Source organism: Danio aesculapii, chromosome 2 (assembly GCF_903798145.1).
Source record: "Danio aesculapii chromosome 2, fDanAes4.1, whole genome shotgun sequence".
NCBI classification, from domain to species: domain Eukaryota; kingdom Metazoa; phylum Chordata; class Actinopteri; order Cypriniformes; family Danionidae; genus Danio; species Danio aesculapii.
Genome location: NC_079436.1, coordinates 42513989 through 42532932, shown reverse-complemented (window position 1 = coordinate 42532932; position 18944 = coordinate 42513989). Strand labels below are relative to the sequence as shown.

General features: G+C 38.7%; 2 protein-coding genes across 2 annotated transcripts in view; both read right to left on the bottom strand.

Annotated features, from left to right (window-relative positions):
- The window catches only part of basp1 (brain abundant, membrane attached signal protein 1), a 31229-nt gene extending 30426 nt beyond the window's left edge, over positions 1 to 803 (bottom strand). Inside the window, 1 exon segment of the mRNA XM_056479896.1 lies at positions 651 to 803. The gene's annotated coding sequence lies outside the window, so the exon portion shown is untranslated.
- Positions 804 to 3102: 2299 nt separating this feature from the next.
- On the bottom strand, positions 3103 to 17837 carry LOC130238399 (uncharacterized). The gene is given in 13 exon segments (XM_056469403.1): positions 3103 to 6454; positions 6559 to 6618; positions 7391 to 7550; positions 7660 to 7893; positions 8106 to 8201; positions 8335 to 8954; positions 12585 to 12699; positions 12701 to 13197; positions 16153 to 16209; positions 16318 to 16489; positions 16577 to 16810; positions 16992 to 17087; positions 17208 to 17837. Coding segments are annotated over 13 exon segments (3486 nt in total). The 5' UTR covers positions 17799 to 17837; the 3' UTR covers positions 3103 to 5900.
- Positions 17838 to 18944: the final 1107 nt, after the last annotated feature.

Genomic DNA, 18944 nt, shown 5'->3' with positions numbered 1-18944 from the left:
GGGTGAGTGTGCGCGCAAGCGTGTGCACCAGTTAGACAGCGCTGCAAAATGTGTGCCAGCTTTGACAAAAGAGACCGATGGGCATTAATCCGCGTGTATAAACAGGAAAACGCAGCCTTTTTATATATTCGTGATCAAACCTATTGTTACCACGTGTAAAATGACGACTTATCTGAAAATCTTGTAACTTGTCAGTTTGCGCAAAAGAATAGATGCTTTACGCATTACGCGTTGTCCCAGTGTTTATTAATTACTCTCAAATGTATTTTTCTTTGACATTTTTGTTTCATTAATGGTAACGAACAGTGCATAAGAGACAGCATGCACGCGCAGAGACAGCGCTTCTCTGTTCAGTACACGCCCCTCTCCACTCAGTTCAGAATCTTGAATTCCATGGCTAATTTATTGACATCTTTATGTGCATCTCGGAAATCAGATTAGCTCAGATACATGGTTTCTCTGTTCACCAACTAATTGGCATGCTTAAAATGCGCGCTAGGTTTTGATATTCCCCCGGTTCACTACCGCGCGCTCCGCGTCTCCAAATGGGAGCTGCTCTTATTTATCAGAGGCACTCCAACTAGACAAATTCCTCTTGTAACTGATTCAGAGTATTCATTTAATCTACTAAAAGAGTGAAAGACTCTTACCGTCGGCGGTGGACTTTCCTGTCACTCCTTTCTAAAGCGGCTGCTGTTTTTTTCCCAGTGTCTTTTTTCCCGTGCGCGTGGATTCGGCGGGGTTTAACGGGGCTGTTCAGTGTGTGTCTCGCGCTGCATTTCTCGCGCGCACTCTCGTATTCGGTTTGGGGGGGCGGGGGCGCGCGACGCGATGCGAGCCACTGACGACGAGACACAGCGGCGCGCGCACCGTGATCAAGTACAAATACTTATTTTAAAAAATGATGTTTTATGAATTATTAGGTCAAAAAACAGTTACCAACACAAGTTATTTTTGGATTGTTTTAATAAGCAAGATTTTTTTAACTATAGCCTTTGTTTGTACAGTAACTGTAAAGTATGACAATGTTCAATGAATTTAGAATATTTCATTTCATTCATTCAACTTTTAGCAGCTAATATGGAGATATAAGCAAAGCACAATCAAGCTTGTGCGAATGGGAGAATAAAGTGCCTAATAATTCCTTTTTTTTGACTTTGCGCGCCCTCTGGTGGCTGGTATATGGCAGCGTACACATATACGGAAAATTAAATCAAATATATTCTTTAAAATCCGCTTCGAAAATAAATAATATAGGCTACATGTGAAAGATATGCCAAGTTGAGTACATAGTTTCAGCGCATACTTGAATCTTAACTTTATTCTGAAATATTTGTTTGTTTTTTCAGTTATTTATTTTATATTTTGTACCAGCTCAAACTTTCCACTTGGAAAAAAGGATAATAACATTTATTACAACACAAAATAACAAAATGATTTATTAAAGAAACTACAGACGCCATTGGAAAATTGAAAGTTTGTATCATTTTCTCACTCCCAAGGCCATTTATAACGAAGTTGATATTTAGCTGCACCATATTGGTGTTTCGTACCATCTAGTTTTTATGAGGTGGGATGTTAGCCCAACGCTCAACCCCCAATCTGGAGGACCAGGACATACACTACGGACAATTTGGCCTACCCAGTTCACCTACAGCACGTCTTTGGACTGTGGGGGAAACCGGAGCACTCATTTACTTTAAACAATATTCTGTTTACTTTAAACATTGCTGCAACCTCAGACAAGGATATTTTTTAAATGTTTATGACAACGCTGTATTTTAAATTTCCTTACACTCAAGAAAATGGATTTTTGCAGCTTGTCCAATCTACTTTAAAATGAGTCGAAACAATGCAATTCTTATGATTTTTTGAGGACAACTTAATTGTTTTACATTCAATCCACAAGTTAACTTATTTTATTTGGGTTGGGACAGCATGAAGGTATTGTGTGGAACCCAGACATTTTTAATGCGTGCCTTTTAAACAAAATCTAATCTGTCTGGATGATCTGGATACTGCTGATCTGAATGCTTTCGACCACTGTTTCCTTCAGACAGCACTAGTTTGTTGTTCGTCGTGTCTGGATCAAAAGTGAACGGATGAGAATCTGATGAAGATACATAATCAGTGTTTATAACCACTTTCAGCTATATAATAAAACACCTGGGGTTTGGAGTTGACTCCAGTTGGCGCCAGGACAGTACAAACTGCGTACGTTCCATTTTGCTATTACCATTATGCGTCCTTTTCTTTTTCCTTTTTGTAGCATGTGTTGTTGTCGTTGTAAATCAGTTCGAGTTCCGAGGCTTGGTTTCAGTGTCATAACAGGTGTTCTTTTTACGGGGTGAGGTTGTTACCCCACGCCCAACCCTCCTTTCTCATCCGGGCTTGGGACCGGCCATGGCGGAGTTAGGCTCTTATGTCTAGGTTCAGTAATTTCACTTTTATAGCAAAGCATATGTTCTTTTCATTGCCTTTAACATCAAATAACTGAATATAAACATATGAGGCTGAGATAAATGAACTCTTCATATTGAAAGACTTTTTGTGTTTCATATAAAGTAAAAGTGTCATTTCCAGTTCGGTCTGACTGATAAGATACATCAAATCAGCAAATCGGATCTGTTGCTGTTGATAGAGCGTCCAGGCTTTATCAAGAGGCAGAGCAGCAAAGCACAGAGAGAGTCCCTGTTTTCGCTATCTCAGTGATTATAGTATGATATTTAATCCGTGAACTTGTGAAACTTGTGAGATTATAGCATGAATAAGAGTGACGTGTAACTTTATGTGAAACGTAAACGTAATCACGCATCCTATAAAGTGAAACCAAAACATTGCAGTCGCCCACCGGTAACCAGATGCAGTGCAGGCCACAAACATGCCTTAGTTCTCAAAACGCTGATGTTTGATTTGTTTAATGTTTTGCGTTTGTTTTACTTTTTTGTCTGCCTTTATTTAGGTATTTGGTCAGTTGATCAGTTGTGATCTTTGTGAAATTCATATGATTATTACCTCCCCGATTACCTTAGTGAATGTGTTATTGCCATGCAGTGCAGAAACCATAATTGAGACAATAAAAGGTCATGCTATTCAGTTTATTGGAAATATGATTATAGTTTGAAGTACTTCACATGTGAGCTACACAGCAACATTTTAAATACTGTACAAATACATATGTAGAATTAAAATATGTTTTAAGCTGGATATTTAAATACATTCAACAAACTTGTGTTAACACATTACATTGAATTACATATTATTCTTAATCTATCTGAAAATTAAAAGAAAAGAAAACAGCAACATCATTTTTCATAAAGTTAGGTTTAGTGTAAAATGCCTTAACACATAATGAAGGATGACCACATTAATCCACAAACATTAGCAGATTTTACTTAAATAAATATTGAGGTTAATTCATGTATAATATATCGGTGCAGTTATTCACTCCTGATTAATAAAAATACCAAGATCTAAAGTCTATATGAATCACTCTATAATAAAGCATTTTGAATGTCTTTATCACAAATCTTCTGCTGTCTGGATCAAAAGTGAGCTGTTGAGAATCTGATGAAGATACATAATCAGTGTTTACTAATTAATGCTGCCACTTTCAGCTATAAAATAAAATACACCAGAGGTTCGGAGTTGACCAAAAGAAATTATAATTAGTATAATTAGATTTCAGATGCAAAAACCTCTAAGTGCCATTTGAAATTTTCTTCTAAAATTAGTATTTGTTTTCAGGCTCTTACAGTATGTCTAGGCTCAGTAAGTTCAATTTTATGTCAAATAATAGGTTCTTAACATTGCCTTTAACATGAAACAACTGAATATAAACATATGAGGTTGGAAAAAATGCTCATTGTAGAAGAAAATTCCAGATGGCACTTTTGGTTTTTGCACCTTAACTTCATATTAAATTTTTTGTGTGTCATTTAAAGTAGAAGTGTCGTTTTCAATTCGATCTGACTCATAAGATATAGTAAAAACAACAACAAAAAGTACATATTCTGCTCCACTTTTAGAAAGGCAATAATTTTTTATTGTTTTTTTCAAGGTTTTCCCCTTTAATCGACAGGACAGTAGAAAGCGCCGGCAGGAAAGCGTACGAAGCAGAGAGAGGCAAGGAACGGCACAGGACCAGGACGCGGGAATCGAACCTGGGCTGCCACGAGTGCACGCGTTGACGCACCAACGACCACACCACCGGTGCCGACAAAAGGCAATAATGTTTGTACTGGACTTTTTAAAAAGTGATTTTCAGGATCCATCAATTGTATCCTTTATTACCTGGGAAAGAAGAACACATTTAAAGGCTGCATTTGAAGCCGATTTCGATTTAGGACACTTTTCATCTTGCAAAGGATGCAGCCTCTGAATTGGCACAAAGTTTGAGCAAATGTTACCCAATGCTTTCATGCACATCTACAGTCAGCAATGTGTAAGGAAATCAAAGAAGATTTTCAGACAAGGCACCCAAGCTATTAACTGCTCTCGAACTGACAGTAGCACAGTACCAGAACCTCCACCAGCAGACCAGTGACAGTTTCTTCTCACAGGCTGTCAGCTGAGCTTCAACCATTAACACCACCAGTAACCACACCACCTACCCACTGCACTGCACTTTATCCACATCTCAGCTACACTGATACTGAAGGACGGCACTGTGTGTGTTCTTGTGTATATTGTGTAATGTGTTTGCTATTTATGTATTATGTATTCCATTATGTATTTGCTGTCATGTATAGAGGAGACTAATAGATCAAATAGAAATAACAGTTTATGTATAGATTATAATAGATACAATTTAATTACAATATAAATGTGTTGTTCAAGCATTCATTCTTCTTTTTTCCCCAGAGATATACAGATATATAGATGAATTACCAGTTTGTAAACATACAGGATGTGTGCGCTGTGAGGTTGCAGAAAAAAACTGGGAGCGCTAGACAGCGAGGGAATGACATCCAATGCGGTACAGAGTTTGTTGTTGTATTAGAGATAAGTTATATTGATTACATATTATATATATAGTATTTACATAGTGCTTTCCGCGTATTATAACAGCTTATCACTCAGTAATAAGGACAGTTATTCAGCAAAATTAACGATAAAGTGAGCAGCGTTCGTCTGACAAGTCTATTTGTGATAGCACTCTCCCAATGGATATTGGATAAGACGAAATGGCCAAGCATCCAGCCCCAAATATACAACTATCTCACTGAAACTCCAAGTGTTTAGAAGTTAAAGGCCTACAAGTCTTTGGATGCCAACAATTTTGTTCTGTGTGGTCATGTGCAAGAAATAATGTTCCATGATTACCAGATTAAAAACTATGTAGTGCTAAAAACCGAGGTTCTGCCTAGCCCAAGACAAGGAAAATAGACGGGACTATACAAGGCCTGGGTAATCATCAACAAGCAAAACAACTGCATTCTGACAGCGAACTGCACCTGTATTTTTATTAGATCCTCACTCCATTCAGCTCCCTTTTAGCCAAAGACGTCTGCAGTTGACATTAAAAGCAGTGTGGTGTAAGGTAAAAGTAAAATTTTCTATTTTTGGACTTCAAATTTGGCATCCTACTGCACAACACGACATGTTTGCTATTGCAACCGTTTTTATTTTTTGTTTGTTTGTTTTGCAACCAGGAACCTGTGTGACGTAGGTTGGTAATTCCTCTATAGAGCCTACATTTATGTCTGGCGGACACTTTTGACCAATGCAACCATTATTGCACTTAAATTAAGGTATTTTATCTGTCAATACATTCTCTGAGAATTAAACTCATGACTTCTATGTTGTTAGGGCCATTCTCTCTCACTTGAGCTACTGGAACACTGTTAATTGTTTATTCATTTCTTCTTACAGTGGAGACAAGCCAGAGTTATAAAACATTATATTGCTTTTACCTTTAAATTGTGAACTGTCATTTTTGAGGCAGGTCCTATCCAAGGTCCAAAACCCCAAAACCCAGGGTAGAGCGGCTGAGTGAATGTGGTGTGGACTCTGTGAATGAGGCTCATTGTGTCAGAGACGCTGTAGAAGGACAGAGTTCCTGCACTGTGATCCACATACACTCCTATTCTAGACGAGCTGGACTCTACTGGCAGTTTGATCTGTTTGTTATTGTGCCAGAATGAGCATCTGGAGTCAGAGCAGTACAAACTCCAAGACTGATCATTACATCCAAACTCACACTCTGTTCTACGTCCCTTCCTGCTGATGCTCTTATACGCCACTGATATACCGACCCAACCACTCCACTCCACCTCCCAGTAACAGCGTCCACACAAACTCTCTCTACACAACACCTGAAGAAAAGCATTAAATCTGTCTGGATGATCAGGATACTGCTGGAACGTACGAGTGACTTCAATCACTTTGTTTTCTTCAGATAGTACCAGGTAATTATTCACTGTGTTTGGATCCAAAGTGAACTGACGGAAATCTGATGAAGATAAAACGCATAATATCCATCAGACTTTTAATCCTCAAATTAAACACCAGAAATGTACTGCATGTAGGTTAATATATTTCAAGATAAAGACTTACATTGTTGGAACTGCTCAGTTGTCTCTGGCTCAGAGGTGGGAATTATGTTTATGTTTGTAACTATGGAACAGAACAGACATTCAGTAGTCAAGACCCTTATATGAAATGTTTTTTTTATTTAATTAATTAACTGAAGTCTGTTTTGCAAAGATTAATTTTGATTTTGGCTACAGTGGCTATACAGTACTTTATGTTGTACTTTCAGTGGCATGCAGAATGCAGATATTATTATATATGTTCATATATATATACATTATATACAGTATATATATATATATATATATATATATATATATATATATATATATATATATATATATATATATATATACATTTTTTAACAAAGCAATTCAATTATTTGTAATTATTTTTAAAAAATTAGGAATCATATACAGTACTTGTGCAGCCTTTTATATGACATCATATTCATTCATTCATTTTCTTTTCAGCTTAGTCCCTTTATTAATCAGGGGTCGTTACAGCGGAATGAACCGCCAACTTTTCCAGCATATGTTTTACACAGTGGATGCCCTTCCAGCTGCAACCCATCACTGGGAAACACCCATACACTCTCTTTCACACACATACACTACGAACAATTTAGCTTACCCAATTCACCTGTGCCGCATGTTTTTGGACTTGTGGGGGAAAACGGAGCACCCAGTGGAAACCCACTCGAACATGGGGAGAACGTGTAAACTCCACATAGAAATGCCAACTGACCCAGCCGAGGCTTGAACCAATGACCTTCTTGCTCTGCGGTGACAGTGCTAACCACTGTGCCACTGCGCCACCCATGACATCATATGATACTTGTAAATGTAATGCTTACCTCTGTCAGATATAATTTCTATCTCCTCTCTGCGGAAATGCTCCAGTTTCTCTCTCAGATGCGACACAGATTTACCAACATCATCAAAAGAGAGACGAGAGCTGACAGTGAAGCTGGATGAGTCTGTAGATCCAGGAGGAGCAGAGAGAGACTGGAAACTCTACACAGACACAACACAAACAGCAGCTAAAGACACACAAACATCTGACAGAAACACAATCTCTGCACAACATGCTCTTCCACTGTGCTGTTTGTCAGATCTGTGTTACCTGGAGGAAATGGATGTGATGGTCTGTGTGTGAAAGCTGCTCCAGCTCAGCGTCTTTCCTCCTCAGATCTTCAATCTCCTGCTCCAGTAGCTCCAGTTGTCCTTCAGCTCTACTCACTGAAGACTTTTCCTGATCTCTGATCAGCTGCGTCAACTTAGAGCAGTTTCTCTCAATAGAGCAGATAAGCTCAGTAAAGATCCTCTCAGTGTCCTCCACTGCTGCCTGTGCAGAGCGCTGTTAGGACACACAGAGAGAGAGAAGCAGCAGAATCAGTCATTCACTCAGCTCTTACTGCTGCCTCACACAGCCTGTTTCCCACAGGGGCTTCAGTGGGACTCAAAGTGCTCCAGCACTGGGCTCCTCACTGACTGACTGCAGGACAGTCCTAACTGAGTCTCAAACAGTTCGTCCAGCAACCAGCAGTTGATCTTCTGCTCAAAACTCACCTTGTGAGACTCTACAGCCGCTCTCAGCTCCTCACACTCCTTCTGTTTCTTCTCGATTCGCTGATGGGTTGTTTTTTGCATCTCAGCCAACTGACTCTATTGAGTGCATATATAATTGATTTGTAAGCATAAAAACTGCATTTATCACTAGTAAGAATTGTTAATACAAGCTTCAAATATGTAGATATTACATATGAGGACACATTTATTATGCAGCATAATTTCATACCTGTTTGTCAGTCCTCTCTGCTGTAACTGATACAGTCTCGTGGTTTTTGTGTTCATCCATTGTACACAGATAACAAATACAGCACTGATCAGTACGGCAAAAGAACTCCAGTAGTTTCTCATGTTGACAGCAGATCATCTCCTGCAGTCGTCCAGTGGCGTCCATCAGATCGTGTCTTTTACCTCTGAAGAAACTCTCGTGTTGTTCAAGATGATTCTGGCAGTAAGAGTTCAGACACACCACACAGGATTTGACGGCTTTGTTTTTGTCCCCAGTACAAACATCACACTCCACATCTGCAGATTCAGAGTAACACTGAGCAGGACGAGCAGCTTGTAGTTTTGTCTTCTTGAGTTTCTCCACCACTTCAGCCAGCATGGTGTTTTTCCCTAAAGCAGGTCTTGGAGTGAAGGTCTGTCTGCACTGAGGGCAGCTGTAGACTCCCTTCTGCCCATCCTGATCCCAGCAGTTTGAAATACAGCTCATACAGTAACTGTGTCCACAGGGAATGGCCACTGAATCCTTCAGCAGGTCCAAACAGAGGGAACATTTGAATTGATCCTGAGCCAAAGACACACTGGATTCTGCCATTTTACTAAATGCAGCAGCTCAAAAACAGCCTAGACCATAAAAATAGAAACACAAACCCATTGGAATCTCTTCAAGACTGAGCAGGAAGTCGAAAAAATATAGCAATAAATCACACTGAAGGTAGGAGTGCTGTTAAGACTAAAGTTCAAAGTTTAAACATCAAGAAATTTATGAGTTACCTTTACTCTCATGAATCTCTATGATATCTGCAGTGCATTTCAAATTGAACCACATCCAGGCTATGCACATGAACTTGTTGTGTATGTAGATGGTGAAATACTCTTCACATCACTGGGCACAAGAGAATACAAAAGGACTTCCTCTTTGATTATTCACATTTAAACTTTGATTATAAGCTCAAACACTATATGAAAACATCAAATCGCAGATGATTTTTACAACTTAAAGGGCATCTATGATAATCTTTTGTAAGCTGTTTGGACAGAACTGTGTGTATGTATAGTGTGTCCACAGTCATATTGGGGTGATATAAAGACAATAAGTCTCTTTTTTTTCATTTCCTGATGTTAAAAAAGGATCCAAATCACTCCCATTTTGAGGCCCACCACAACATGACGTAGGAGTCAATGACTGTTTAAAAAGTGTGGTTTCCCCACCCACCAAAATGATTGACAGCCACGTATTACCATGTCGCCGTAGTAACGCGAATAATCATATCAACTAGACAGGACTTGCACAAAGCAACTGGGAAAAAAGATCTGTTCAGCTCTCTGTGATCATCAATCATCATCAGATGTGATCAAGAATGAGTTTTACAAGTTTAACACGTATTTAAAACAGTGCATGAGTGCTAAAGGTATGATTATTTTCTTTACATTTTTGTCACAGAATGCAGTTTTCTAACAGGGATTTTCACTTGCTAGATGTGTTATATAGCTTCATCAACATGTCCATTATATTGCTATCTTCGTTAATATATCATCTCTGTCAACATGTAAAATAAACCCAGTTATACACTTGTCAACACTGAACGACCGCTAGATGGCAGTATTGTTACTACAACAGTTTGAAGAGTGATTACAGTTGTTCATGCCGATTGTAAATCTCGTTACCATCTTTTTATAACATTATATAAAAAACCTGTTTTCTTCCTGAATGAGGCATTTTTAATTTTTGTTTTCAGTGTTTGTATAATAGTGAAGTTAATTGAAGCTTTAAATATGCGTGTTTTTACAAGTCACTTCCTGGAGTTTTGCTTTGTGTTCTTTTCATTCATTTTCTCTGTATGTAAAATAGGCACACAAAAAAAATAGTTGAGGCTTTAACGAAACACTCCACGTTTTTGCTAATTTTACAAATCCTCTAAAGTTAAACAATTGAGTTTTTATCATTTTTGAATCCATTCAGCTGATCTCCGGGTCTGGCTGGAGCACTTTTAGCCTAGCTTATAGCATACATCATTGAATCAGATTAGACCATTAGCATCGGGCAAAGAGTTTTGATGCATTTCCCATTTAAAACTTGACTCTTCTGTAGTCACATCACATACAAGAAAGTTGCTATTTTCCAGGCCGATTTGGCTTGGAACAATACTCATTTTGGTGTAATAATCAAGGGACTTTGTTGCTGTTCCATGGCTTCAGCAGGTGCGTGTAAACTTGCACAGTGCCTGGAAAAAGTCCTCAGCTACTGCACGTAGCTTCCAATGTGTCTGGCACGTGCCCATTGGTTATATTGACAGAAGTTAGCCAATTTTCAAGAGCTGCGTAATTGCACCTGCTCCAGCCATGGTACGGCAGCAAAGTTCATTTATTATTATGGAGGAATGAGAGTATAGTCAGTGTTGCTGATGCAAAGTGAGCCCTTCATTACCAAACATCAAGTAACTAAATAAGATTACAATTATGAGTCATTCATAAACTGTTAAACATGAAACTACTGGTTACTTTTGACCTTCATCTGGTAGATCACAGTGATGTGTGAATACTTTATCAGTTAACTGGTTGCATATGTCAGATTTATTGCATGACTTATTGCTTAAATTAGCTGTTGCTAACAAACACATTTAGTGTAAATGTAAAAGGATGAATCAATAAAGGCTAGTTATTGTAAGATTTGAGAAGAAATTTCAAGCTCCATTTTAAAAGTGTTTGTAGTATTTTTCTAATACCAAAAATACAGTAATTTACTTTTTATACTGTACATAGTATGGCTGCTGAACTTTGTAGTTTATTGTGATACACTTCAAATGAAGGTATTTTGTTTTCAAATAATTTTTGCGTATTTTCTCAATCCTTCCATCACAGAAAAGTCTACAAATATCCTTAAAGACATTACAAACCATTACATTTCAACCAGTAAAGCCAGTACATTTACATATAGACTCATTTTAGCAGATCTACCATACAATATACAGTTAAGTTAAAGTTGGGTTAATTGTATTGTCATATATCTGTGCCAAAACAAAATCTAGTGATGAACACAAAACCAGATCAGGACCTTCAGCTGATCCTGTAAGTTAAATCGGGCATTGTGATTTAATTCCGAAATATTTTGTGTATTTAATGGCAAATGAAATAAATGTGTCACATGTAAATAAACAGTGCTGTGAGCAGTTTAGCATGTAGTTTATATTTATTAAATGCAATGTTTCATTGGATGCATGTTCAAGCAAACTGAATATATATAAAAGTCAATGCTAAATAATATTGTTTAAAAATCAAATAAAATGGTTTAGTTCTGTGAGATGAAGGAAAAGTGGATATGTGTTTAAAATGATCAGTGTCAGAAATAATTAATAAACGCCAATGCATCTTGTCAATGAAATTGTTAATCGTAAATTAAATTTTTAATTGTAAATTTTTAATTTAATGTATACTACATGCAATTATTGCGTATTTTAATTGATCAAGTTTGATTTTTCTTTTGTGTTATAGAGGCCATCCTGCTGGAAGCAGTCATAATGCATGGTGATGTAGAGAATACAGGATCTGCTTTACATTAAGGTCAGATTTTATTTATCCTATAATAAACAACATTTACTCCTTTAAATTGATTTAAAAAAAATTAATAAAAAAATTGATTTACAAGTCATTTTTTTAAGTATTATGTCTTTGTGTTTTTATTTTAAATACCTAAATTTACCCAGTTACTTCAGTCGATCAGAATACTAGTTTTCAGTAAAATGTTTTCAACAAAATCTCCAGACTGAATCCGACATGGCATTTATTTTTACTTGCACTGATTGTTTAATGCTGCTCAGAGGTGGTATACATATATTTATTGTACACAAAAAATGTTTGTTAGCACAACAAAGCTTGCAACTCATGCAAATAGCATATATATATACATATATGTTATAAAAACAAGAACTCATACAGCACTTCGATATTTCGACAAGTCATTATTATGCTCTTAATATAGTAACAATGTACTTTATGTAAATTAGTGCTATAGAAAACCCATGATATATTTTGGAAATGGCATGTTCTGACTACACAGACAAAACAAGCCAAACTTTTTATCATTTCTTTGTTGTTGTTTACATATTAGAATATCAAAAATTCATAATATTACATTAAAAACACCTAAAAGAAAACCTTTTTCCCTGTTATGTTGTCATTATTATTGTTAGTGTTTGTTAATTTTCCAAACGGAAGAGATGGGGGGAGGGGGGCTGTGTTAATAGTATCTGGAGTAAAAAAAAAATTTAATCCAAAACATGACAATGAGAATCTCTAATGTTTCATGTTGTTTGTAGAATATCTGCAACATCAATGTCAGATCACAGAGTGTCAGTTCTGAACAAGATGCTTCCACCAAAAGCCCAAAACCCAGGGTAGAGCGGCTGAGTGAATGTGGTGTGGACTCTGTGAATGAGGCTCATTGTGTCAGAGACGCTGTAGAAAGACAGAGTTCCTGCACTGTGATCCACATACACTCCTATTCTAGACGAGCTAGACAGAACTGGGAGTTTAGTCTGTTGTTTATTGTGCCTGAATAAAAATCTGGATCTAGAGCAGTACAAACTCCAGGACTGATCATTACAACCAAATCTACACTCATTTCCCCGTCCCTTCCTGCTGATGCTCTTATATGACACTGATATTTCTATATGACCACTCCACTCAGCCTCCCAGTAACAGCGTCCACACACACTCTCTCTACACAACACCTGAAACAAGCTATCAAATCGGTCTGGGTGATCAGGATATGGCTGGACTCTGTGAGTGGATTCAATCCATCTGTTGCCTTCAGACAGTAACAGGCACTTATTCACTGTGTTTGGGTCAAAAGTCAGTTGCCTGGAATCTGATGAAGATAAAATACATAATATGCATTAATGCAAGTAATACATGACGTATTTTAAAAAAAAAACATCTAAAGTTTATTATATTTTGATTTGATGTGCAATGCTTTGGTGGAGACATGCTTAAACGGCGGTACTTTAGGAAAAACATCTGCCTTCCTGTTATCAACATCACCATGTTGGTGTATTTGTGTGTTTGAGTTCACTGACCAGTTGTTTTCTATTTACTTTCAGCTCTGTTTATATATTTTCATCATAAACTTTATGCTACAGATTTCCATTCTCTCATGACATAATTCAACCTTAACCAGCTTACCACCATGAGCACAAATAAATCAGGGAATCAACTTGACATTGTTCCTCTGATAGTCACAGTTAAACCAATGCACACTTTAGACCACTTCAGCATTACCTTTGACTTAATGCTTCACACAATCACACCACCACCATCCCAACCAGTTTCTTTAAGATCCCAATCTGCTCTCTTTGTCCTCCATATATTTTTTCTCCACTGTTTCATCTTAGCTTCCCTCACACACCCAGTTCTCACTTCCTGATGTTAATAGTGCAATAGAAACGCTCTGATTCACTTCAGCATCCTGCCTAGATAAGATCTGTCCTGTTTTAGCCAGACCAATGCGCCCTTCTCCCTCTGACCCCTGGCTGTCTGATATTCTGAGAGAACATCAGACAGCACTCAGGTCAACAGAGAGAGCATGGAGCAAATCAAAAGCCTCTGCTGACCTTATCAGGTACCAAGCCCAGCTGGCATCATTTTCCTCACAACTCAATTCGGTAAAAACTCTATATTACACTAACAAAATTAACAACACTTCAGACATCCTCAATTATTACAGGACGTTCAATACTCTGCTCTGTCCTCGTCCACCACCTCCATATCAGCTGATGATTTGGCCTCAATTTTTACACAAAAAAATACTCAAATCAGCAATCTGTTTCCCAACACTTCCATCCCAATTCTCTATCAAACAACACCCTCTGCTGAAAATTCACTCTCCTCCTTCTCACTTCTTAAGGAGGGAGTGGTATCCTAACTTCTCCTCTCTGCCCATCCCACGACCTGCCCTCTGGACCCAATCCCCTCACACATCTTCCAGGACATTTCCCCGAACATAGTGCCAGCCCTAACACACATCATTAACACTTCACTCTGCACTGGCAAATTCCCAACTACTTTAAGCAGAACTGGGTAACCCCGCTGCTCAAAAAACATCACTCAACACCTCGTGGGTTAAAAGTTACAGTCTCATTCCTTTCTCTTACAATAACCTGCTGGATTCAAACCAGTCAGGCTTTAACAGTGGACATTCCACTGAGACTGCACTACTTTCAGTCACTGTAGTCCTGCAAATTGCCAAAGCAGGTTTTAAATCATCTATTCTGAATTTAATGGACCTGTCTGCTGTTTTTGACACAGCGAATCACCAGATTCTACTGTCCACCCTCACCTCAATAGGCATCACTGGAACCCACTCTGCTGGAGTTCTACCTCACTGGCAGATCATTCATAGTTTTCTGGAGAGGAGAGGTATCCAAAGCTTAACAGCTGGCCACTGGAGTACCTCAAGGATCTGTTCTAGGTCCCCTACTATTTCCTATTTACACCACATCACTGCGAACCATCATCCAATCACATGGTTATGCCGATGACACACATCTTTCATTTCATCCAGATGACCCCACGCTGAAAGTCTTCCCTGCAACACCACACATACAACATTATTCTCAATCCAGCTCAGATCATCCACAATTACCTCATGTACTTTGGTAAGGAATCTTGTGGTGATCCTGGATGATCAGCTGTCCCTCACAGAGAACATTGCTAACACAGCTCAATTGTGCAGATTTGAACTTTTCAACATCTGAAAAATTAGACCCTATTTAACTGATCGCGCTGCACAACTTTTAGTCCAAGCTCTTGTCATTTCAAGACTGGACTAACGCAATGCTCTTCTAGCTGGACTCCATTCCTGCACCCTTAAGCCTCTACAGATGATCCAGAATGCTGTAGCTTGTCTGATCTTCAATGAGCCCACGAGAGCCCATGTAACACCTCTCTTTATCTCTGCATTGGTTACCAGTCAAAGCTCGGATAAAGTTCAAATTATTGATGCTGGCTTACAGAAGAGCTACAGGCACTGCACCCTCTTAAATCCACATCCCATCCAAGAGCCTCTGGTTCGGGGAGTGAGTACCACCTTGTGGTACCATCACAGAAAGGCTATAAGTCACTTTCCAAAATCTTTTCATTTAATGTTCCATGCTGGTGAAATGATCTTCCTATTCCCACACGGACTGCAGATTCACTGATATCCTTCAAACTAAAAACCCATATTTTCCGAGAGCACCTGAACCCCAGTGAATAAAACCAAGACCCCTCTTCTCTTCCCCACGTCATCATGCACCAACCAAAAATACTATTAATTCTGAGTGTGCCTCACACATAATTTAGTGCTAGAGTTTTTTAAGAGCGAGAGAGAGAGAATGTGTGTCTACGGGTGGTTTGTTAAACCCAAATTCTCTGAGCACAAAAAAAAGTTACTTTGTATTGCCTCTTCTTGTTGAATCGCTGAATGCCTCCTCAACTGTAAGTGGCTTTGGACAAAAGCATCTGCTAAATAACTAAATATAAATGTTTTACAGACCCATTTTAGCAGCTCTATCATACACTGTGGTGTTGAGCTAAAAGTCAGTATTAACTGTATTTTTATACATCTATGCCAAAAATCAATCAAGATGAGCACAAGACCAGATCAGGACTTTCAGTTGATCTAGTAAGTTAATCTGACCATTGTAGTGTGATATTTGGTGTATTTAATGGCACATCAAAATAAAGTGTCTAGTGTTTTGTGCAGTTTAGCACAGTTAAGTCTGACTTTTGATATATATATTAGGAACTAAAGTCGCTTAATGTTAATGTAATCAATGAGACTTACATTGCAGGAACTCCTGACGAGTCTTTGGTTCAGTGATGATGGTCTTAATGTTTCTTACTATGAAAACAACAGATGCTTTACAGCAAATTATGTAAAAATAATAAAACATTTTAAAATAATTTCATTCTGAATTGTTTTTTCCATGTCTAGAAATGTAATGCTTACCTCTGTCAGTTATAATTTCTATCTCCTCTCTGCAGAAATGCTCCAGTTCCTCTTTCAGACGAGACTTTAGAGAAGACCCAGATTTACCAACATCACCAAAAGAGAGACGAGAGCTGACAGAGATTCTGGATGAGTCTGTAGATCCAGGAGGATCAGAGAGAGACTGGAAACTCTAGGCAGACACAATGACAGGAATATCAGAAAACCAGATACCTAACTCTTATTAAACACAATGCCCTGTTTGTCAGATCTGTGTTACCTGGAGGAAACAGATGGGATGGTCTGTGTGTGAAAGCTGCTTCAGCTCAGCACCTCTCCTCCTCAGATCATCGATCTCCTGCTCCAGTCGCTGCAGTCGTCCTTCAGCTCCACTCACTGCAGCCTTTTCCTGATTTCTGATCAGCTGTATCACCTCAAAGCAGCTTTTCTCAATCAAGCTGATGAGCTCGGTAAAGATCCTCTCAGTGTCCTCCACTGCTGCCCGTGCAGAGCGCTGTTAGGACACACAGAGAGAAGCAGCAGAATCAGTCATTCACTCAGCTCTTACTGCTGCCTCACACAGCCTGTTCCCCTGTTCCCCACAGGGGCTTCAGTGCGACTCAAAGTGCTCAACTGACTCCAGCACAGTCCTAACTGAGTCTCAGCCAACAGTTGATCTTCTGCTCAAAACTCACCTTGTGAGACTTTACAGCTGTTCTCAGCTCCTCACACTCCTTCTGTTTCTCCTGGATTATTTGATGGGTTGTTTTTTGCATCCCAGTCAACTGAATCTGCAGGAATAAAAATGCAAGCTAAAATGAAAGTTGACCCAATCCCAAAAGCCCTGTGAGATCAAATCTGTTTCCTAAAACGGTAACTAGATGTATAAAAATGATTTCTGTAACACATACCTGTTTGTCAGTCCTCTCTGCTGCAGCTGATACAGTGTCGTGGTTTTTGTGTTCATCCATTGTACACAGATAACAAATACAGCACTGATCATTACGGCAAAAGAACTCCAGTAGTTTTTCATGCTGAGAGCAGATCATCTCCTGCAGTCGTCCAGTGGCGTCCATCAGATCGTGTCTTTTAATTTTAAAGAAAGTCTCGTGTTGTTCAAGATGATTTTGACAGTAAGAGTTCAGACACACCAAACAGGATTTAACAGCTTTGTTTTTGTCCCCAGTACAAACATCACACTCCACATCTGCAGATTCAGAGTAACACTGAGCAGGACGAGCAGCTTGAAGTTTTGTCTTCTTGAGTTTCTCCACCACTTCAGCCAGTATGGTGTTTTTCCCTAAAGCAGGTCTTGGAGTGAAGGTCTGTCTGCACTGAGGGCAGCTGTAGACTCCCTTCTGCTCATCCTGATCCCAGCAGTCTGAAATACAGCTCATACAGTAACTGTGTCCACATGCAATAGTGACTGGATCCTTCAGTAGATCCAGACAGATTAAACAGCTGAACTGATCCTGAGCCAAAGAAACACTGGATTCCGCCATTACACTGAATAAACTCAGAGAGGGATAGTGAGGCGTGTACGGCACTTCAACAAAGGTTAGTTTCGATTTCTCTAAGCTGAAACTTTTCCTGGTTTTTAAGTTATGCCGGATGGCAATCAGGCGGGAGCAAGCTGAACTGCCGCTCTAGGCAAAGCACTGTCACGCCACCCTCAACCCGAAAGTCACCAGTTTAAGTTCGCGGGGTTCGCGGATGGGTCTTTTGCCCTTTCCCCTATTGTTCCCAGCACACCCTCAAGGTTCAATTTATCTGATTTATTTTTTGCTTTAATCTAACCCCATCGTTATATTTAACACCGGTGTGGTCAAATAGCCTATTCTGTACTTCCAATTCATACTATAATATTTCCTTCCACTCTTATCCATATCCATATCCGATTAGTCCTTACATTGCTTCATTATAACGCTTTAAAAATTATTGCCATGGCTTCTCTTTTGCCTAAGGTAATATTTATAGTATCACTTGCCCTAGTTGATTTATTTGCTATTTTATCTGCTTCCTCGTTCCCTTTTATAATTAAATGACAAGTTACTTAACAATATCTCAGATCTATTGGAAGCCTCTGCGATCTAAATAAATGTGGATGGATTTCTAGCATTAAATCCTTACATTTCTAGCAAATGTATGTCACGCTCATATAACACGAATGACCACGAGATGGCAGTCTTACATAGAAACTTACCTCACAAGCTGAGATTGCATATCTCAAAGATGTAATATCAGATGCAATGGACTCAATGGAGCAGGTGATGAGGAATGGGGTTATGGGTGGGGTTAGGTGAGACTATTAAAAATCATTGCATGCAGTTCAGATTGCAACTCCACCAGGTCTACATCCAGACCCCTCTCATCACTTTGGTACTTTTCTCAGATGAGATCTGAAATTCTCAAAACTACATGTTTAATCTTCACATCATTGTGCATCTTGTGCACATCAAAAAAGCAGATTCTCATTTCTTTGATCATGTTGCAAATGCTTTTGTACATCCACGCAAATTATTATGTGCAATTCTCTCAATTCTGTTTCCTACATTATCAATTGCTTATGCCATGTTGATCAAAATGTATTATTTTGGTCACTGTCTGAATAGTCTCACTCCCCACTGCATTTAATATTTTGTTCATGC